This window comes from Sinohyriopsis cumingii, chromosome 10 (genome assembly GCF_028554795.1).
Source record: "Sinohyriopsis cumingii isolate HCF-2022 chromosome 10, ASM2855479v2, whole genome shotgun sequence".
Lineage (NCBI taxonomy): Eukaryota > Metazoa > Mollusca > Bivalvia > Unionida > Unionidae > Sinohyriopsis > Sinohyriopsis cumingii.
Window position 1 is genome coordinate 28,807,831 of NC_142970.1, and position 19,769 is coordinate 28,827,599.

The 19,769-nt window shown below is 37.7% G+C and overlaps 1 protein-coding gene across 1 annotated transcript in view; it reads right to left on the minus strand.

Annotated features, from left to right (window-relative positions):
* Nucleotides 1–19,769, minus strand: part of LOC149789817 (uncharacterized) — an 89,539-nt gene that overhangs the window by 54,876 nt on the left and 14,894 nt on the right. Inside the window, exons 2-5 of the mRNA XM_089973361.1 lie at nucleotides 11,907–12,173; nucleotides 4,767–5,372; nucleotides 3,098–3,756; nucleotides 24–272 (exon numbers count right to left, since the gene is read on the minus strand). Of these exons, the coding sequence (XP_089829487.1) occupies nucleotides 24–272; nucleotides 3,098–3,756; nucleotides 4,767–5,372; nucleotides 11,907–12,173 (1,781 nt within the window). The remainder of the gene's footprint in view (nucleotides 1–23; nucleotides 273–3,097; nucleotides 3,757–4,766; nucleotides 5,373–11,906; nucleotides 12,174–19,769) is intronic.

Genomic DNA, 19,769 nt, shown 5'->3' on the forward strand with positions numbered 1-19,769 from the left:
AGTATTATTTCCTTTTAGTTTACCTTTGTTCCAGCGGATTTAAGTTTCATTAGTGCATCTTCCATGGGTACCCAACTGGTCGGCACTTCCTCACCCCAATATGGCTGCTCTTTAGCCAACTGGAAAATCCTGTCTTTCAATTCTTGCAACTGAGGTTCATGATGGGTGTTATCAATGGCAAAAAATGTTGCCACATGACATAAAGCTGGCTTATCATTCAAAATCTGGCAAATCTGTGGGAAATACATTCTGATGACTTCTTTTCGCTTATCCTGCAAGGAAAGGACATAAAATCTAGATGAGCTACGTATAGCATGGGACATACTTAGAGCTACGTATAGCACGGGATGTACTAAGAGCTATGTATAGCATGGGATGTACTTAGAACTATGTATAGCATGGGACGTACTGAGAGCTATGTATGGCATGGGACATAGTGAGAGCTATGTATAGCATGGGACATATTTAGAGCTATGTATAGCATGGGACATACTGAGAGCTATGTATAGCATTGGACGTAGTGAGAGCTATGTATATCATGGGATGTACTTACAGCTATGTATAGCATGGGACATATTTAGAGCTATGTATAGCAGGGGACATACTGAGAGCTATGTATAGCATGGGACATACTTAAAGCTATGTATAGCATGGGACATACTGAGAGCTATGCATAGCATGGGACATACTTGAAGTTGTTATGGAAGTAGGGCTGAAAAGACATCTTACACGTGTCAATGAAGTAAATATACCAAACGTTGGTATGGAAGTAGGACTGCAAAGACACCTTACACGTGTCAATGAAGTAAATACACTAAAGGTTGTTATGGAAGTAAGAATGCAAACTTAGACATCTTAGATGCGTCAATGAAGTAAATACGCTAAAAGTTGGTGTGGAAGTAGGACTGTAAATATACCTTACACATGTCAATGAAGTAAATACACTTAATTTTGTTATGGAAGTAGGACTTCAAAGACATCTTACCTTACATGTGTCAATGAAGTAAATACACTAAACGTTATGGAAGTAGGACTGCAAAGACATCTTACATGTCTCAATGAAGTAAATACACTAAAAGTTGTTATCGAAATACCACTGCAAAGACATCGTATGTCAATGAAGTAAATACACTATAAGTTGGTCTGGAAGTAGGATTGCAAAGACATCTTACATGTGCCAGTGAAGTAAATACACTAAAATTTGTTTTGGAAGTAGGACTGTAAAGACATCTTGCATGTGTCAATTAAGTAATTACACTAAAAAATGTTTGGAATGTAGGATTGCAGACAAGATTACAATGATATTTAGGGTGTTATGGCTCTTAGTACATTGAGGTAAATAACTGATTCTGTCTACACTAGATTAATATAATATTATGCAACATAATATATGTATCAATGTCAACCTATCGGCAATTTGAGATATACAAATCTGTGTAACCTATCTACCATTTCAGTAACAAATCACTATAAGAATCAGCCATTTGATAAACACAATAATGTGTAACCTAATACAAAGCATTATATCAGCCATTTGAGAAATACAACTTACACAAAGCTATCTACCACTTTGAGTAACATAAGAATGGGTTAGTACAAGGACTATTTTATAAATTCTGATAGAGGTAATGCGCAGCAAACATATAACATAGACTAATTTGATGTGATCCTGTTTCAGTTTCACAAACTCCAAATCCACTTCACTTGATCAGAACTGTGAAAAAGTTGACTGTTGAGATTAGTAGCCACAAACAGCAAAGTCCTCTAAAATGCATAGCAGCAGTGTGGTGATGTCGAGGGAGAAGATAACACATTGATTGCAATACCCAAGTGAATTCAGTTTTTCTACATATGGGAGGCTCGAAGCATGTCAAAAATTAATAGAGGAACCATTTTTTGGATTGATCAGTTCACCATGCAGTCCATATTGGACAGTATATTGGATGTTTGGTCAGAAAACTATTAAGGTTTCAGATCAATGTGGTGGAAAAGCATATACGAGGGTCATGAAAAAACAGTGGTTTATCTCTTATATTTGTGAGTCAGCTTGGAAACTGGACAATGAAGATGAATCAGGTTTTGAAAGGAGCTGCAAGGAGAGAAAAAGCACTTCAGAAAGGCAACATGCGGTTGGGTAATGTGCAACAAACATTGATACCAATGTATGGTTCAAATAGAGAGAAAGCATCTCCTTTGGTAATTGCAGACTTGTATTTAATAACCTACCGAGTCACTCATGGCTTTACTGTTTCATGCCAAGTTTTACTGATGATACATCAAACCACACAGGCAATATAAGCAGTGCAACTTTTATAGCTGATACATCAAACCACACAGGCAAAATAAGCTGTACAACTTTTACAGCTGATACAACAAACCACACTGGCGATGTAAGCAGTACAACTTTTATAGTTGATACAACAAACCACACAGGCAATGCAAGCAGTAAAACTTTTACAGCTGAGACAACAAACCACACAGGCAATGTAAGCAGTACACCTTTTATAGCTGATACAACAAACCGCACAGGTAATGTAAGCAGTACAACTTTTACAGCTGAGACAACAAACCACACAGGCACCTTTTATAGCTGATACAACAAACCACACAGGTAATGCAAGCAGTACAACTTTTATAGCTGATACATCAAACCACAAATGTAATGTAAGCAGTACACCTTTTATAGCTGATACAACAAACCACACAGGTAATGTAAGCAGTACAACTTTTATAGCTGATATATCAAACCACAAAGGCAATGTAAGCAGTACAACTTTCATAGCTAATACATCAAACCACAAAGGCAATGCAAGTAGTACAACTTTTATAGCTGATACATCAAACAAAAAGGCAATGTAAGCAGTACAACTTTTATAGCTGATACATCAAACCACAAAGGCAATGTAAGCAGTACCACTTTTATAGCTGATACATCAAACCACAAAGGCAATGTAAACAGTGCAACTTTTACGGATGATACATCAAACCACAAAGGCAATGTAAGCAGTACAACTTTTATAGCTGATACATCAAAGCCACAAAGCCAGTGTAAGCAGAATAAAGCAAATAATGCATTTTAAATAACATTTATATCTACCTCCTGTATTTTGTCCACATGTGTACCAACAAGAATCACAGGTGGAGCAGATGGGATCGCAACATCTGGGGTTGTCACTGAGGTACTAGCTCCAGGGGATGTCACTATGGTATCCGCTGATGAGGATGTAATAGTGATGCCCATTGCTGGGGATGCCCCTGTACTGGAAGCTGCTGCAGATGTCATTGTATTGCCAATTGCAGTGGAAAAAGTCAATGTGGTGCCAGCTGCAGGATTTGTAAATGTGATGCCAGTTGCTGGTGATGTCACCATGATGCCAGCTGCAGTGGAAGTCACTGTTCTGCCAGCTGAAGCAGATGTAAATGTAATGCCAGTTGCAGGGTATGTCATTGTGATGCCAGTTGCTGGGGATGTCACCATGATGCCACCTGCAGTTGAAATCATTGTAATTCCAGTTGCAGTGGAAGTCACTGTGCTACCAGCTGCAGCAGATGTAAATGTAATGCCAGTTGCAGGGGATGTCATTGTGATGGCAGTTGTTGATGATGTCACCACGATGCCAGGTGCAGTTGAAATCATTGTGATTCCAGTTGCAGTGGAAGCCACACTGATGCCACCTGCAGGGGATGTAACTTGGGAACCATCTGCCTGGGATGGTGAACAGCAATGTATTGAATTGAGCCAAACTTCAACCAGTTCTAAAATGGAGCAAAGACAGACATTAAAGATAATAGTAATTAATTTTATACTGTATAACACAGTGGTCCTTCTACAGGCAAGTGGGTCATTCTTTTAGCCTGCACTCCATGAAAAATCAATTCTATAATTATAGTATAATTATATATATCTTGGTTCCATTACCCTTGAAGAAAGTATGCATTCAAATGGTTGTACTCTAGAATAAAACATACATTCAAATAGCAACTTAGGTCTTCATAATCATTTATTTTTTATAGGATTAGTTTTTGTTATGTATATTTGATTTAATTTATAATGTTTGTTTGTTGGTATTAATTTTTTTTTATTCCATTACATGTTATTGTAATGTAATTTTATTTACTGGATTTGACATTTTCCAGAAATTTATTTTCCAGAATTTCAGTTCAGTTTGACATGACTGTTTTTCGTAAACACTAATAATAGAAACTTTGTATGTAATGCTGACCTAGTTCCTGACCTTGATTCAGAAATCAGTGAATATTGAAGCAAACAACTTTTTCTATTTTTACTTTTATTCTTACTTGGAGTAAGATTTATAAAGTTGAATTGAAGCCATACTTGGAATATGTTACAAATAACATGTATCAATTAGGTTTTTCCAGTGGATTGACCCACATCCTGACATATGTTTGCATTTTATTAAGACTTAATATTTATGTATTAAGCAATAATAATTATTCTTGCCATAACACTTGAGAAGTCAAAGTGTTTTATGTTGTGACCAGTTTTTAGGACTAATTATTATCTTTTCTTCTTTGTAGTTAATCTGAACTGATAACTTTCACTTTATATCATGTTCTCATATTCTAGACAAACTCAACTTTCCATAAGGGTCATAGCGCAAACATTTTAAACATTTATCAGGCTTTATATGTAGATATTATCTAGTCTGGAACAGCAAATTGTGCTACACATTCAGTGTTCATTAAAATGTTTGTCCAAACAATAGCGAAAATTTGTTTTGTCACTGTGTGTTGATTAACATTACCTTGAACTTGGTGCAGTTTTAATCCCTCTGTATCAAAGTAACATTCATCATCTCTGACAAGATCTGTGAATTGTTGACTGAGATTGGTAACCAAGAGGTATATCGCACGGTGTGTAAGAAATGTCTGATGTGTAGTGTAGAATACATATTGGCCTGCGAAATCCCATATTGCCAATGCGGCGTACTCTACTAAACTCTTCTTTAGTTCGTCTGCCTTCTCAGTGACTAACTGAAGGAATTCCATTGTTGCGTCACCTATAACTCTTTCAGGTTTTCCACTCTCAAGAATGGCATCATGACTCGCCTCCAGTGCTTGGGAGTTTACATCAACGTTTTGGTGAATGTCTGACTCTGGACTGGTTGGCATGTCATCATCTTTGACATCACAGAAATCATTGCTATAGATGACACTTGTGATGGATGTTATATCATCCTCACCACTGTCACTAGAATCATTCTGATAAATGATTTCTTCCTGCTCACCACTGACCTCAGAGTTATACATGATTTCTCCGTGCTCTTCTTGCATATCATTGACCTCTGACCTCTCTGTTTTATTAGTCAGGAGCTTTACAATACGTTGAAGGCGAGTCAGCTGATCAGAATCTTAAAAAAACAAAAGGATGATAAATGTTTTATAGCCAAATAAAGTTATCAATTACTCAATAAGCATTGCCAAATAAAGTTATCAATTACTTCAATAAGTATTGTTTACTTTGTCTCTGCATAACATATAATACTAATCTAATGCAAGATTTTACATTAGTTACAAATACATGCATAAATCACTAATATGGCAACACAACAACACCTTCTAGTAGCTGAGGTTGTTATAAATTGTAATACTTCTTTTTATGTTATACATTTTCCAGTCAAGAAATAAACTGATAATTATTTAATTGGTTACATAATAGTTGTTATTGAAATGATTAACCAGTTTTCATACCATGTACATTTATGTTGTTGTTTGGGTTTAATGCAATTTTTGAATGCAATTTTAAATCTGATAAAAGCCTGATAAGAACCATTGTTCCATGGGAAGCTACTGCCAAGCTTTCTTATATAACCATATTGGCCAAGCCGAGACTCGAGCCCACACCGATTGATATAAGATGGCAGTAATGGGATGTGCTTTAGACCACTCTGCCACTATTGGCCCCAAATATGTATGCAGCGTAACATATACCAAATAGAAGCAGTATAACCTCAAGGACCAATAATAATAATAATAATAATAACAATAATAATAATAATAATAATAATAATAATAATAATAATAATAATAATAACGTATAGTAATAATCCTTTAACTAGATAATGAACATTTTTATCAGCACATGCAGGCCAGTAGTTGATGATGAAAAGATATATATATATATATATATATATATATATATATATATATATATATATATATATATATATATATATATATATATTTCTATTTTGTTCTGTAGAAAAGTATGTGTGACCCATGTATGTATTTGTCATGAATGAGCAAACAAGTCAGTTGAGTGAGTGAGTGACAATCACAGTGCATGATGGGGCACTAACATCGCCTCCCTTATTACAAATAAAATCCCTTGACGCATCTCTCATCTTTGGACGAACAAGACTTTACTCATTCTACTTTTGCACATAGTGATAATCATCATTCGACAGAACTGCAACAATTGTAAATTTCGAGTTTTCGAATCTGGTAAGATATAATGCATATGGCAACAAGCTTACATACTGAAATACCCATATGCAGGTTGTGTATAATATTTGTTTCATTTGTAGTATTGTATAATAATTTTTCATTCTGTTTTGTTTTCGGTGTATCCCATTGCAGTGGGATGATATCATTAAGAGTCAAGGTCAGTAACTTCACAGCTGATGGACATTGAACTATGTGTAAATAGAATTTCCTTTGAAACAAATTATGGTCTACCTGATTTGTGTAAGGTTATTTGCTACAACTTTAAGCAAGCAGACCTGACCTTGCCTACAAATTTGAAGGAAATATCCACTGGCCTTGTTCCAGTGCATGTTATTGTGTCATAAGTCAGTTGAGAATCTGTATATTAGACGGACGAAGTAAATAATTATTCATTTATGTCAATAATTTAGTTTGGTTCAGTTATAATTTGAGAGGAATCATTTATTTAACTTATTCATTGGAATTATGAAGTGCTCTAAATTGTAGCGACACATTAAAATTATTGGCACAACAGCTCATTGAGGGCTACTGGAAAGTCAGCACATTCAAGATATGGAATTCATTCAGAGCATTTTATGTTTCAACATGTGATAGAACTTTCATGATTATTTGGAATTAATTCACAACACTGAAGTTTCCTTCTAAATGTTCATATTGAATCTTGGGGCAATAAAATATTTGTCAAATTTTAACTTGTTGGTTTCACTTTTTCTGCTATTTATTTTAAGACCATAGAGTCTTAGCACATATCAGGTGTAGCTCAAACAATATTGCATGATGGATAAATTCTGGTCATCACATCAGTGCCAGTTTTACTTAGGGTCAAACAAGCTTTAAAAGAAGTATTTTAGTGAAAACCCAAAGCTGATATGATCATCAATTCTGGAGAAATAGTGCTAAAATACTTTCAAACTGGCCACTATGGCAGCTATGTCTGATTTTCAAGACTGCTGGTATAGCAGCCATGCTAGACGTGCTTTAGCAGCAAGATTTTTATTTATGACCAGCTATATATCATAAATGTTTTAATGGAATGATACTGTTTATATAACCATCTATTCAGGAGAAGTGGTAAAATGTGCAAGACATCCACCATGACAGCAATATTTGAACAGTACCATTTCGTTTTGGGCCAACAAGAACTTCGATTGGATGTCAGATCTGCACCAATTTAATTTAAGACCAACTGGACTTCATAAGATATCTCGGAGTAAAAACCTGATGTTGATATAATAATTCTTGTTGAAGAAGTAGCAATCAGAAAACTTTCAAGATGGCTGTTGTGATAGTAACACTTACATCAGAGAGGCACCATTTTCAGATTTGACCAACTATACATCATATGAAATTAATCAGTGAAACCTCTATGTTGATATGACTATTCATGGCTGTGTGAGTGTGATGACAAGATTTTCAAGATGGCCACCATAGTGGAAGAGAGTTCATCACTATTTTCAGTTAGGACCAGCTAGAAATCATAGAGTCTTCTAGTGAACACCCCACTGAACGACACATGGGCACCATTTTCGCATAGGACCAACTGGGCACCATGAAAAGTAATTTAGTGAAACCCCCATGTTCATATGACATTCTGAGGAAATATGGTAAATTCTTAAGATGGCTGTCATATTGGATCAGTACTACTTTAATTCAGGGTAAAATGAATATGTTAAAAAAGTCTAATTTAGCCCTATGTCAATGTAACTTTCTGTTCAGAAGTAGAGATACCAATATTTTCAAGATGGTTGCCATTGTGGCCACAGTAGATTGGCTAAATCTGCATATTTATTTAGGCCAAAGTAGACATCGGAAAAAGTTTTTTTTAGTGATAACCCTATGAAAATATACCTTTCTGTTCAGGAGTGAAAATACAAAAATTTCAAAATTGCAGGAGGAAGTGTGATAACAAATGATTTTCATGATAGCATCAATACTGGATATGCATTAGCAGCAATACTTTAATTCATGACCAACTAGACATCACAAGCAATATTTTAAGGAAAGCATAGTCTTGATACAACCTTCCATTCAGGTGAAGAACCGATAAGATTTTCAAGAAGTCCACCTTGGCAGCCATGTTAGGATAAACTATGAATACTAGAGAGTCTTCTAGCGAAAACCTCATGTTGACATGGCCATCTATTAACTAGTAGTTGTTGTCGTTGTCGTTGTAGGGTTTAACGCCATTTTTCAGCGCAAGATAGGCTATACATGGCAGCCAGTATAATTGGTTGAGGAAGAAGACTGGAAAACCCAGGGAAGAACCACCAACCCATGAGAGGCTACTGGCAGGCTTTTTCACATACCAACGTTAGCCGAGTCTGAGACTCGAACTCACGCAGACAGAAGTGAGATATCAGTGATCGTTAACGGTGAGCACTTTAGACCACTCAGGCACTCAGGGCCCCTTAACTTGTAGTAACTGCAAGATTTTTCAAATGTCTGCTAGGTAAAATATTGTATGCCAGATGGCACCATCTTCACATAGGTGTGTGTGTGTGTGTGTTTGGATTTTTAACGTAGCTTTAACAATTGTTCAGTCATATCGCTATGATGTCTGCAATGTGACAGCTTATAGTGATGTCTAGTACTGGGGCATCATGCCGCGGACATGTAGCATGATGTCCAACCCAGTTACATTATCCTGACACTAGGCCGACCAGTCCTAACACTATCCTCTTAATGCTGAGCGCCAAGCGAGGCAGCTGTTAGTACCATTTTTATAAGTCTTTGGTATCACTCGGCTCGGGAGCGAACCCACAACCTCCCGCATCCGAGGCAGACGCTCCAACCACTAGGCCACCGGAGCGGTCAAATCCTCACATGGGACCAATTATCCAATTATATATATATATATATATATATATATATATATATATATATATATATATATATATATATATATATATATATATATCTTTTCATCATCAACTACTGGCCTGCATGTGCTGATAAAAATGTTCATTATCTAGTTAAAGGATTATTACTATACGTTATTATTATTATTATTATTATTATTATTATTATTATTATTATTATTGTTATTATTATTATTATTATTATTGGTCCTTGAGGTTATACTGCTTCTATTTGGTATATGTTACGCTGCATACATATTTGGGGCCAATAGTGGCAGAGTGGTCTAAAGCACATCCCATTACTGCCATCTTATATCAATCGGTGTGGGCTCGAGTCTCGGCTTGGCCAATATGTGATGTCCACCATTGTTCCCCATGACTGGTTCACTTATCGTTTCAAACTAATTTTATGTAGAAGATGATGTATGCATGGAAGTTAAGATGTTCACATCACTCATTCTATTCTTAAAAGACAAAATGACACTTACATACTATTGTTTAGAGTGAGAAACACAAGCCTGTACGTTGTTATCATCACTAACTTACAGAATGTATCAGGCAGTGATAGTTGATATCTTACTCAGTAAGCGTAAATGGTCAATCTTCTATCAAAAATCAAGCTTGTCAAGAGTTTGCTTGTTGGCACAATAGATAATGACACCAGTTATTTGATGGATTGATGCCTACATTTCACCTTGAGATACCACACAACATTGGAAATAACCTGGTCAAGACAAGGCATCATCTCAACAGTCATGATCACCCAATGTACCTCTAAATATCACATGGGGAAATCATTTTTCTTCCTAACCGAAGAAGGCAAATTGTCCTTTTTTTAGGCAACTTAGTCACACACTTCACCTGGGTAGCGTCACCCCTGTCTCAAGTTGGCGGAATATCCTGTTCAAAGCTGATAATGAGCATTGTTTTTTAAACATACAACGCAAATAAGTTCTACATCAAAGATTTTATCCTAACACCAACAAATGCCCTAAGAACGTTTAATTTTGACACTCACACCATCAGGCCCTAAACATATCAATGAATTTCTCTCCATTTAATCTCTATGCTCTGGTGAAAAAATAAAATAACACAGTCAAGCAAAATCCAGTACTAGTAGCTGTAAAATTAATTTTCATAAAGTATTCATAAAATCACGTGAGCGAAATAACAAAGATCTCAAATATTGTCATGATTTTAAAGTTGGCACAGCTTCCTGACACCAATATATGCCCGGTATAATGATTTTGCCACACCACAACCTACTTTAAATACCAACATATCCTTTATGAAATAAAACCATGAGCATCACATGTTCTGCATTTGTTCCCAGTCATTATATATGTAAGTTTATAAACCTGTTCAAACATGTGTATGTAAACATGTCTGCAGCACGATGCTCCTATGCTATACACCACTATAAGCTGTCACATTGCAGACATCATAGCAATATGACTGAAAAATTGTTAAAACTATGTTAACAATCTAAACTGCATAACACATACACACACGCTGTTCAAAGATAAATTATATCCGTGAGTCTGTTGTTCCCTTGTCGAAAGAGCATTTCCAGGATAAAAGATAAGACCATTTATTCATCGTCATTTCTGAATGTTGAGTCCAGCTCTGATATTCTTGAGTGAAAGGATTTTCAAATTAAAAAGTGTGGCAGCCATATTGGATGCAAGATCGGCACCATTTTAAATTAGGACAAACCACCATTGAAAAGCTGCTAGTGAAAATTGTGATTGCGGCATCCATATTTGAGATAAGGAATTTCAACTATTTTCAGTCAGGACTAGATATCATAATGAGTCATCTGGTGGAGTAGCAATAACGATATATTCAAGTTGTCTACTATGATGGCCATACTGTACATTGACATCTAAAATTTTCATTTAGAACCAACTAGACATCAGTAATAAGTTATCTATGGAAACCCCAATGTTAATATGACCTTTGATCATGTAGTAGTAGTAATAATAATGCATGGCATAGTGGTCATATGGTGTAATAATTTAGCATTACTTTTATCAAGACCAATTATAAACCATAAGAATTCTTAGGTGAAAACCCCTGCGATTTGTTTAGATGTAGTAGAAATAATAATATTTTCAAGATGGGATACTAAATGGTGCACTTTTCGTTTAGGACCAGTTAGACATCATAATAAGTCTTGCAGTGAAAATCCTAAATTGATGTGACTATCCATTTAGAAAATGTAGCTAGACCAATATTGTTTCAAGAGGGCTGCTATGGTAACCATTCTATATTACTATGGAGCACCAGATTCATTTAGGATCAACTAGAACTTGAGATGCATATGTAATGTCAAGGATCATGGCAATCTTCCACGTAGTTCAGGAGGAGCAGATAAAGCGAACTTCTGCTAACGGACAGATGGACAATGGAAGGCAGAAATCAGACAACTTACCTCAGCAATATCCAAAGTGTAATGACTATCTGAACAATAATGGAGGAATTATAGAAATTATGCATCATTACTCATGCACGTTTGGAAAGAAAGAATAGCACATTTCCTGTTTTTTATTGTAAAGCTCGGGGATAATGATGGCCTACCTTCATCCTGTACTATCCATTCACCAGTGTCCATATCGATTTTGCAACAATGTTTGTGTACTTCGATTCCCTCGGTGCTTTTCCTCTCTGATATATCAACTTTCTGCCCAAGGAGGTGCTTTGTCAATGTTGTCTTTCCAACACCATACTGCCCAACCACCATTACTCGAATGTTAAAAACCTTCTCCTTTCCATCGCGCAAAGCCTCTTTGTACAGCATAAGGGATTTATCATCCATACGAAGAATCTCCATAGGAATGACTGGGCCTGGAATAAAATTTTACAACAATCATTCAAGAAAGTAGAACACTAACATTTAAATAGGAAATTATCAAATGTGTAAATATAAAGTTTATTGTTATTCTCTTGCAGTGCAAATAAAATCACTTCTTGTATGCATGCACTAAGTTAACAATAAACTATACCATAGATCAGAACTGAATACAGTATACACCTATTTTGTGTGGTGCTGATTGTTTGATGAACCATAAGCTAATTGTGTCCAAATTCAACCTTCATGTTCAGCCCAAGAAACGTTACCAATGTAAAAAGAGTGGAAACAGAATTAACATCTTGAAGCTGAAAATAGCTCAATTGCCAAAAGCTTCTCTAGGATTATGGATAGCAAACTAGAAAACTTGCAGACTGGTCAGTCAACTGTAGAAATGGGCCTCCCTCAGAGACGCCGTGTACTCCACAGCCCTATGCATACACCTGGGACAAACTGCATGCAAAAACGTGGACTGGTTTGTTGAGAACAACAAGGAGATAGGGACGATGCTTGCAAAATCTGTTGCATACACAAAAACCAAAGCATTGAATAGTCAGCGGAGATGGACTTTGGAAAATTATGGCAAAATCTGGCCGCCCTTACAAGTTCATCACGGTCATTAATCATTTCCAGGATAGCATGGTGGCCCACATAATGGACGATGGCAAACTCTCAGATGCCTTCCCAGTCACAAACGGCATCAAACAAGGTTGCATTGGCACACACACTCTCAGCATACCGGTCTCTACCATGCTAGCAGATGTGTTCCAAAACAGTGTAATGGAATCCCTATCAGATACAGGACTGATGGTAAGTTCTAATCCCAGGCAACTTCATGCAGTCACGAATGTGAATGGAACATTCCTCAGGAAAATTCTATTTGCTGAGGACTGCACCCTCAATGCCAGCTCAAAAGAAAACATGCAGACCTACATGGACAGGATTGCTGAGGCACGCGACAACTAAAGCCTCACAATCAGCAACAAATAAGACCATGTACCAACCTGCCCATGTGAAGCCATATTTTGAACCAAGCATCCCAGTGAATGGCCAAAAGCTCTCCAGGCCATTAACAGCTTCATGTGTCTGGACAGCATCCTCTCACACGCAGTCAACATTGACACGGAGGTCAACAGCAGAATACCACAGTCAGCTCATCGTTAGGGAGACTACGTGGGAATATGTGGGACCACAGAGAAATCAGTCTTACCACCAAACTGAACGTATACATGTACCATGCTGCAGTGCTTGCAACCCTTCTGTATGCCAATAAGATGGAGACTGTCTATAGCAGTCATTCCTGACACCTCAGTTGCACAGGAGCTCCGAAAGATTATGTGGATAAGGTGGTAACACAAAACTCCTGATACCAAATTTCTCATGAGGGTTGGCATCCCATCTATCTTCACTCTGCTGGAAAGGGCCCAAGTTAGATGGGCAGGGCACATTGCTCGTGTACCAGATGAATGTATTTGAAAATAAAGCTGCTCTGTGTCAAACCTTGTGAGGAAAAAGCATGTTGTTTGAGGAAAAAATGCTTCATCGTTCTTACAATCCTGATATTAAATTCTCCATTTAAGTAACAGCTTAAAAGCAGTTTTAACTCAAGATTATTTCGGCTCTGATATAAATGTAGCCTGTAAATTAGCCTAGAATTTTTTTTAAATGAGTCCAGTGCTGAGGCTTATTCTCTAATGGCTGAAAATAAATTCAAGCAATTCAAGGCAAGACCATTTCTTATGTATAACCCTTCACCCCATATGAGCACTTTTGGACTCATCTTCTACATTCTCATGGTAGATCTATTTGATGCTTCCATCTGATTCACATAAATGCCCTTTTGACACCCTTTACTACAACTGCATGGAAGCTGTTTCGACACCTAAAATAAACATCAAGAATTTATTTTCCATTTTCATAGCACCAAATTTGGGGAAATGTACCCTCAATCAAAACTGTAGGAATGGTTTTGGTTTGTAGTCTTGTGGGTTTAATGTCATTTTTAAATACATGACATGCAAGAAGAATCCAAAACCCTGGAAAGAACCAACAACCCACAGGAAGCTACTGGTAGCTTTCTCACATTCGCATAATGGCTGAGTTGAGACTCAAACCCATGCAGTTGAGAGGAGAAATGTCAGTGATCTATAAAGGTGAGTGATATCGAACTCTAGGCCAACTAGAGCCCCACTAAAGCTCTGTAGGTAAATGACCATTATATTACATCAAAAGGTTGTTATTTATGATATAGTCATAATCTGCTATTCAATGTAGTTGGGTTGGATTTCACACTCTCCAAAATGGAGCCTGTGTATTTTATTCAGCACTTTGGTGAGTCTGGATGATCAGAAATATGAATTCAGGCATCAACAAGTTGGAGATTAAGATAGAATTATCAAATCCTAATGACAGTGATGCAGTAAAACACAATGGATCTGTGAAATGTCAGCTTCAGTTGGTAGCACAAATTTACTGATTTGAAGGTGAAGGAGTTTTCTCAAGAATTTAATGCATATAAATTTTATCCTGTGGAAACAATTATACACCTACACGGATCGGATGTTCTTATATCAAAAAGGTAAACTGAATCGGATAAAACCCATGTTGAATTTAACATGCCCTACACTGTGTCATTTAGTTAACAGGTGTTGCTCACAGCACTGTGTCCCTTTGGCAGCTGATTATCAACAGCCTAAACAGCAAGAGATGCTATGAGGCAAAGGGTCAACTTCTGAGTGTTGAGGTCATCTCGTGATATTTCTGAGCAATGACACGATTTTAAAATAAAAAGCCACTGTGGCAAACAACAGGATGCATTACTGATAATATTTCCATTAAGGATCAAGTCAATGTCGTGATTTGATGAAAACACCATCTATATATGCATACACGACTAGCTGTTCAGCAACTGTAATGACAACAAAAAATTTCAAATGGCTGCCATGGTGGTTATACCAGTTGTCAGATCAGCTCAACATTCATTTAGAACCAACATCATTTGAGACTATTGGGCTCAACACCAATTACATGTAATACAAATCAACTTAATAGCAGTCAGACTTAACTTTACAATATTTCATTTAATTAAGTTTGTTTTATTTTCATAAAATTAGTCCTCACATTATCAAACTTAATATATCTGTAAATAAAATCTATACAGTTGGGTGGGTGGATATTCTTTTCTTTCTTCCTTTTCCTTCATATCTGTTTTCGCCACCCCACTGCAAATTTATATGATGGTTCTCTCACTTAAGTGGAGGGAGGGGGATAATACAAAAATTTCACTTGTATCTAGGTTGATAAAGTTTAAAAAATATGATTTCTCTCTCTCTCTCCCTCTCTCTCTCTCTCTCTCTCTCTCTCTCTCTCTCTCTCTCTCTCTCTCTATATATATATATATATATATATATATATATATATATATATATATTCATATAGCTTTATACCCAGCTACAGATTTAATTAAAACAAACGCACAAACAAAACCAGAAAAACATCATATAAAAACTGAACAAAATTACTAATTTCATGCATCAATTCCAAATTTCGAACCTGACCATAGTTGTCTCTAGCACGGTTATCCTGTGCACATTCCAATTATACGTGACTTTCATTAATAATATGACCTAATATTCAACCTAATGAGTGTGTGTGTGTCATTGTGTATGTTTTCAAATTGCTTTAGTGTCTTCCTCAACATGATTTGAGATTACTTGCCTCAAACCCAATTCACAAAAATCACCTTAATCAAAATCGGACTTGATTTTGCAGCATTAGCAGCAGAAGGGGCGAATCGGACATTTTGTCCAAACGTCATTTGGTTTAATTAATACCTTCTGCACTCAGCGGATCCAGCATCGTCAGCGCCTGGTAAAAAAAAAACGACGTCGTCGTCGGGGGGTAAATCGAACGTCATTTAGTTTAATTAATACTTTCTGCGCGCCGATCCCAGTGTCGTCAGCGTCCGGTAAAAAAGCGCGACGACCGCGTTGATGTCATCGCCCCTTCTGCTGCTAAGTGGCTATTTACAATGAAAATTATTTACAATTTAACCGAATATTTGGTCAAGTCCGATACGATATCGTGTCCGAGGATCATGTAAATTTATCGTTACAAATCCATGTGGGGTCGACTGAGCATGACTAAAAAAGTTTCGAAAAACATTAAAGTCCATGTCACCGCCGCACCATGTCTGTCAAATATTTCGTAGCGTGTGTGTATCAACGCCGTTGAACACAGCAAGAATATTACAGTTATCTCTGATTACTTTTGGAATCTGAGTGTATCGTTGAGTGACATATATCACGTCAGTGTTTTTATGCCTGCCTCTGGAAAATATTCTAGCTGGGTTTTTTTGATTGTCTAACATAACATCATCGTACACGACTAGATTGTTAACGTCGCCATCAATATCATCAATACCTGGTGCATCATTGATATCTGTAATAAACTCAATAACATTTTTTTCAGTGATCGTTGATGCATTATCGTTGAAATCGTTTAAAACCTCGTAGCATCGTTGATCATCTACGCTAGGGGCGATTAAATACAACTTATCCCACTTCATCCATCTCATTATTAAATTAAGTAGTAATTGCGTCTTGCCGGATCCAGATGGTCCGATGATAATCATCCGGATCGAGTTTGGTAACGCTGCAACATGCTTAACTGGTTCTCTTGTTTTAGTCGCCGAAAAATCAATTATATTCATATCTCTATACATAAATTATGGATCTATATTGTGTGAAGTGTAGAGTGCGTACTGGCACAAATGATATGACAACCGTTACAACAAGAAATAACAGATCAGCACTTACTGGTAAGTGTGTAGAATGCGGTATAAAGAAATTTAGATTTATTTCTATTAAACCTGGGGATGTTTTAAAAAAAAGCGAGGAGGTGATATTGCAGCCAAGTTATCAAAACTCCCCGGAACACCGTGGGCAAAGTATCCAGGAGAAAAGCACCTCCCAGGATATAGTTACTGTGGCCCCGGAACACGATTAGATATCAGACTCGATGATCAAAATCAGCCCAAACCCGGTGAGTATCCAATAAACGCTATCGATAAGGCGTGTCATGCTCATGATGTTGCTTACTACAAAAGTAGCGATCTGCAACAGCGTCATATCGCGGACGTAAAATTAATTCACGCGTTAAATGCTATTCCTGATAAATCATTCAAAGAAAAATTGGCCTCATGGTTGGTAAAATCGGCTATGAAAGGTAAATTAATGATGGGCGCTGGTAATTAATAACAACATGGAATCCATCTATTATTCTCCGAGAGGATACTGGAAGGGGAAGGCCGCAATTGGTAAGCTTGCAAGCGCTGCAAAGGCAACAAAGGCCACTGCGGCTAATTGGTTATCCAAACAGGCTATATGGCAAATTTATCTACCACCGCCTAAACAAATCAACTTCTCGCGCTTTGATGTCAGCGTACCTAATGAAGTTCATCAGGCTGATATACTATTTCTGCCGCATGACAACGGTTACAAATACGCGCTAACCGTAGTTGATGTTGCGAGTCGATACAAACAAGCGGAGCCGTTAAAAACAAAGTCAGCAACTGAAGTGGCCGATGCATTTGAGCGGATTTATCGAAGAGGTCCTCTGCGCTGGCCAAATCTATTACAAGTTGATCCTGGTAGTGAATTTCGCGGCGCTGTTTTATCAACGCTGAAACATCATAGCGTCGCGGTACGACGAGGTCATACTGCGCTACATCGTGATCAGGCAATTGTTGAACGATTCAATCGGACTCTTGCTGAACGGTTATTTGGATATCAATACGCGAAGGAATTCATCCAAGAAAAACGATCTCGTGAATGGGTCAAAAGGTTGCCAGGCGTAATTGACGCGTTAAATAACGAGATTACCCGAGCAATCAACATGAAGCCCAGCGACGCGATTAAAAAAAAGTATATACCCGGAAGATCAAAAATAGATAGCGTTTCCAAGCCGATTCTCGGCGATGTCACTGTTAGATATCTATATGAACCAGGAGAGCTTGAAGGCGGTAAAAAAAGAGCTACTGATCCTATCTGGAGTGTTACCACACATAACATATCAACGATAACACGATCAACTAATAGACCACCGATCTATAGACTGGATTCAACTGCCCCGCAGCGGGGGTTTACACGCGAGCAACTACAAGTGATACCTGACGATACTCAATTACCCCCGCGTGGTCTTAACTAGCGCCGTTGCGTCTATTGCACTCAAGACAGGTCAACCTCACATTGTTTTGACATGACCGAGACTGTTATCGATCCTGTCCACGGTAAATTGGCGGGCGTCTTTATCCGAATAACGCCAGCGCATTACACAATTACAACTCGCGCAGTGATTATTCTGTTGTTGTCGTAACGCAATTATTAATTCGGCATCAATATCAAAACGCCGCTGTTTTTTTTTATCCTGTTGGCGGTAACCCGAGAGTTTTCTATCGATGATGCTTGCATCGATGATGTCGTTGGTGACTTTGTCGCCGGCTTCGTCGGTGGCTTCGTCAATAACAATTCTTCGAAGCTGATTTATCCTCCGTACTCGGGACACTGCAAGATAGACTAGATTTGACCATTCGATGCGATTATCAACCATCCAAACAATTGTGTCCGTGATGGTTAGTCCCTGCGAGGAATGTATTGTTGTTGCGTATCCTAGCGTCCACGGGGATTTATCAGCACGTAGCGCGTCCTCGACGACGCTGATATCAACGAGCACGATATCATTCAGCACGAGAACTTGTTTTTTTGTCCCTGACGCTGTCGGGCCCGGGATTTCAACTTCAATGTTCTGCCGCCGTGTGTCCGCGGGTCTATAGCATAACGGCACTGGGCGCGTTGGAAACTTTTCCTTATGCAACGTAAACAACTTCCGCTGAAGTGTGTCTCTGACTATCTTTCTACTCGCTACAATCAAATCGTTTGGTCTCCATGTTTCCCAGAATTCATTTAACGGCGTTTCCGGAATCACCTCGTGGATTATTTCACATTGAATTCTATCCGGCTGTAATCTGATTAATTTTTTAACCTCGCGCAGTTGTTCATCAAGTGCTCGGTAATCAGTATCGGTTTCTTTATAATAGTCCACAAAACCCTTTAACCAATCATGTGGGCCCTCGCCGACAAATGGTGGTGGTTGGCCATGATCTCCGCACATTATCACCGCTGTATTCGCGCGCAGCAACCACTCAAGAAACATTTGTAAAACATCTAACGAAACAGTACATATCTCATCCCAGATGATAACCTCAGGAATAAATTTTTCACCCATTCGATCAGGAGTCCACTCACCGCCGCTGTATCGAAAAAAGCTGTGATAAGTAACGGCGTCAACATTTCGTTGTTTTATCTCTCGCGCTAGTCTATGGGTTGGTGTAAGCACGATTATACTTTCCCGCGTTCGAAATAATTCAATTGCCCGAGTCGTTTTTCCCGACCCGCCACAGCCGCTTAAATAAACTGTTTTATGTCTACAAATTGGATCAGAACACGGTGGTGCATTAGACCATTCTGATAGATAATTACCGCGTAAGTAGTTGTTCTCAACGGTGACATCTGCTGACGGGGAATAATCGCGTC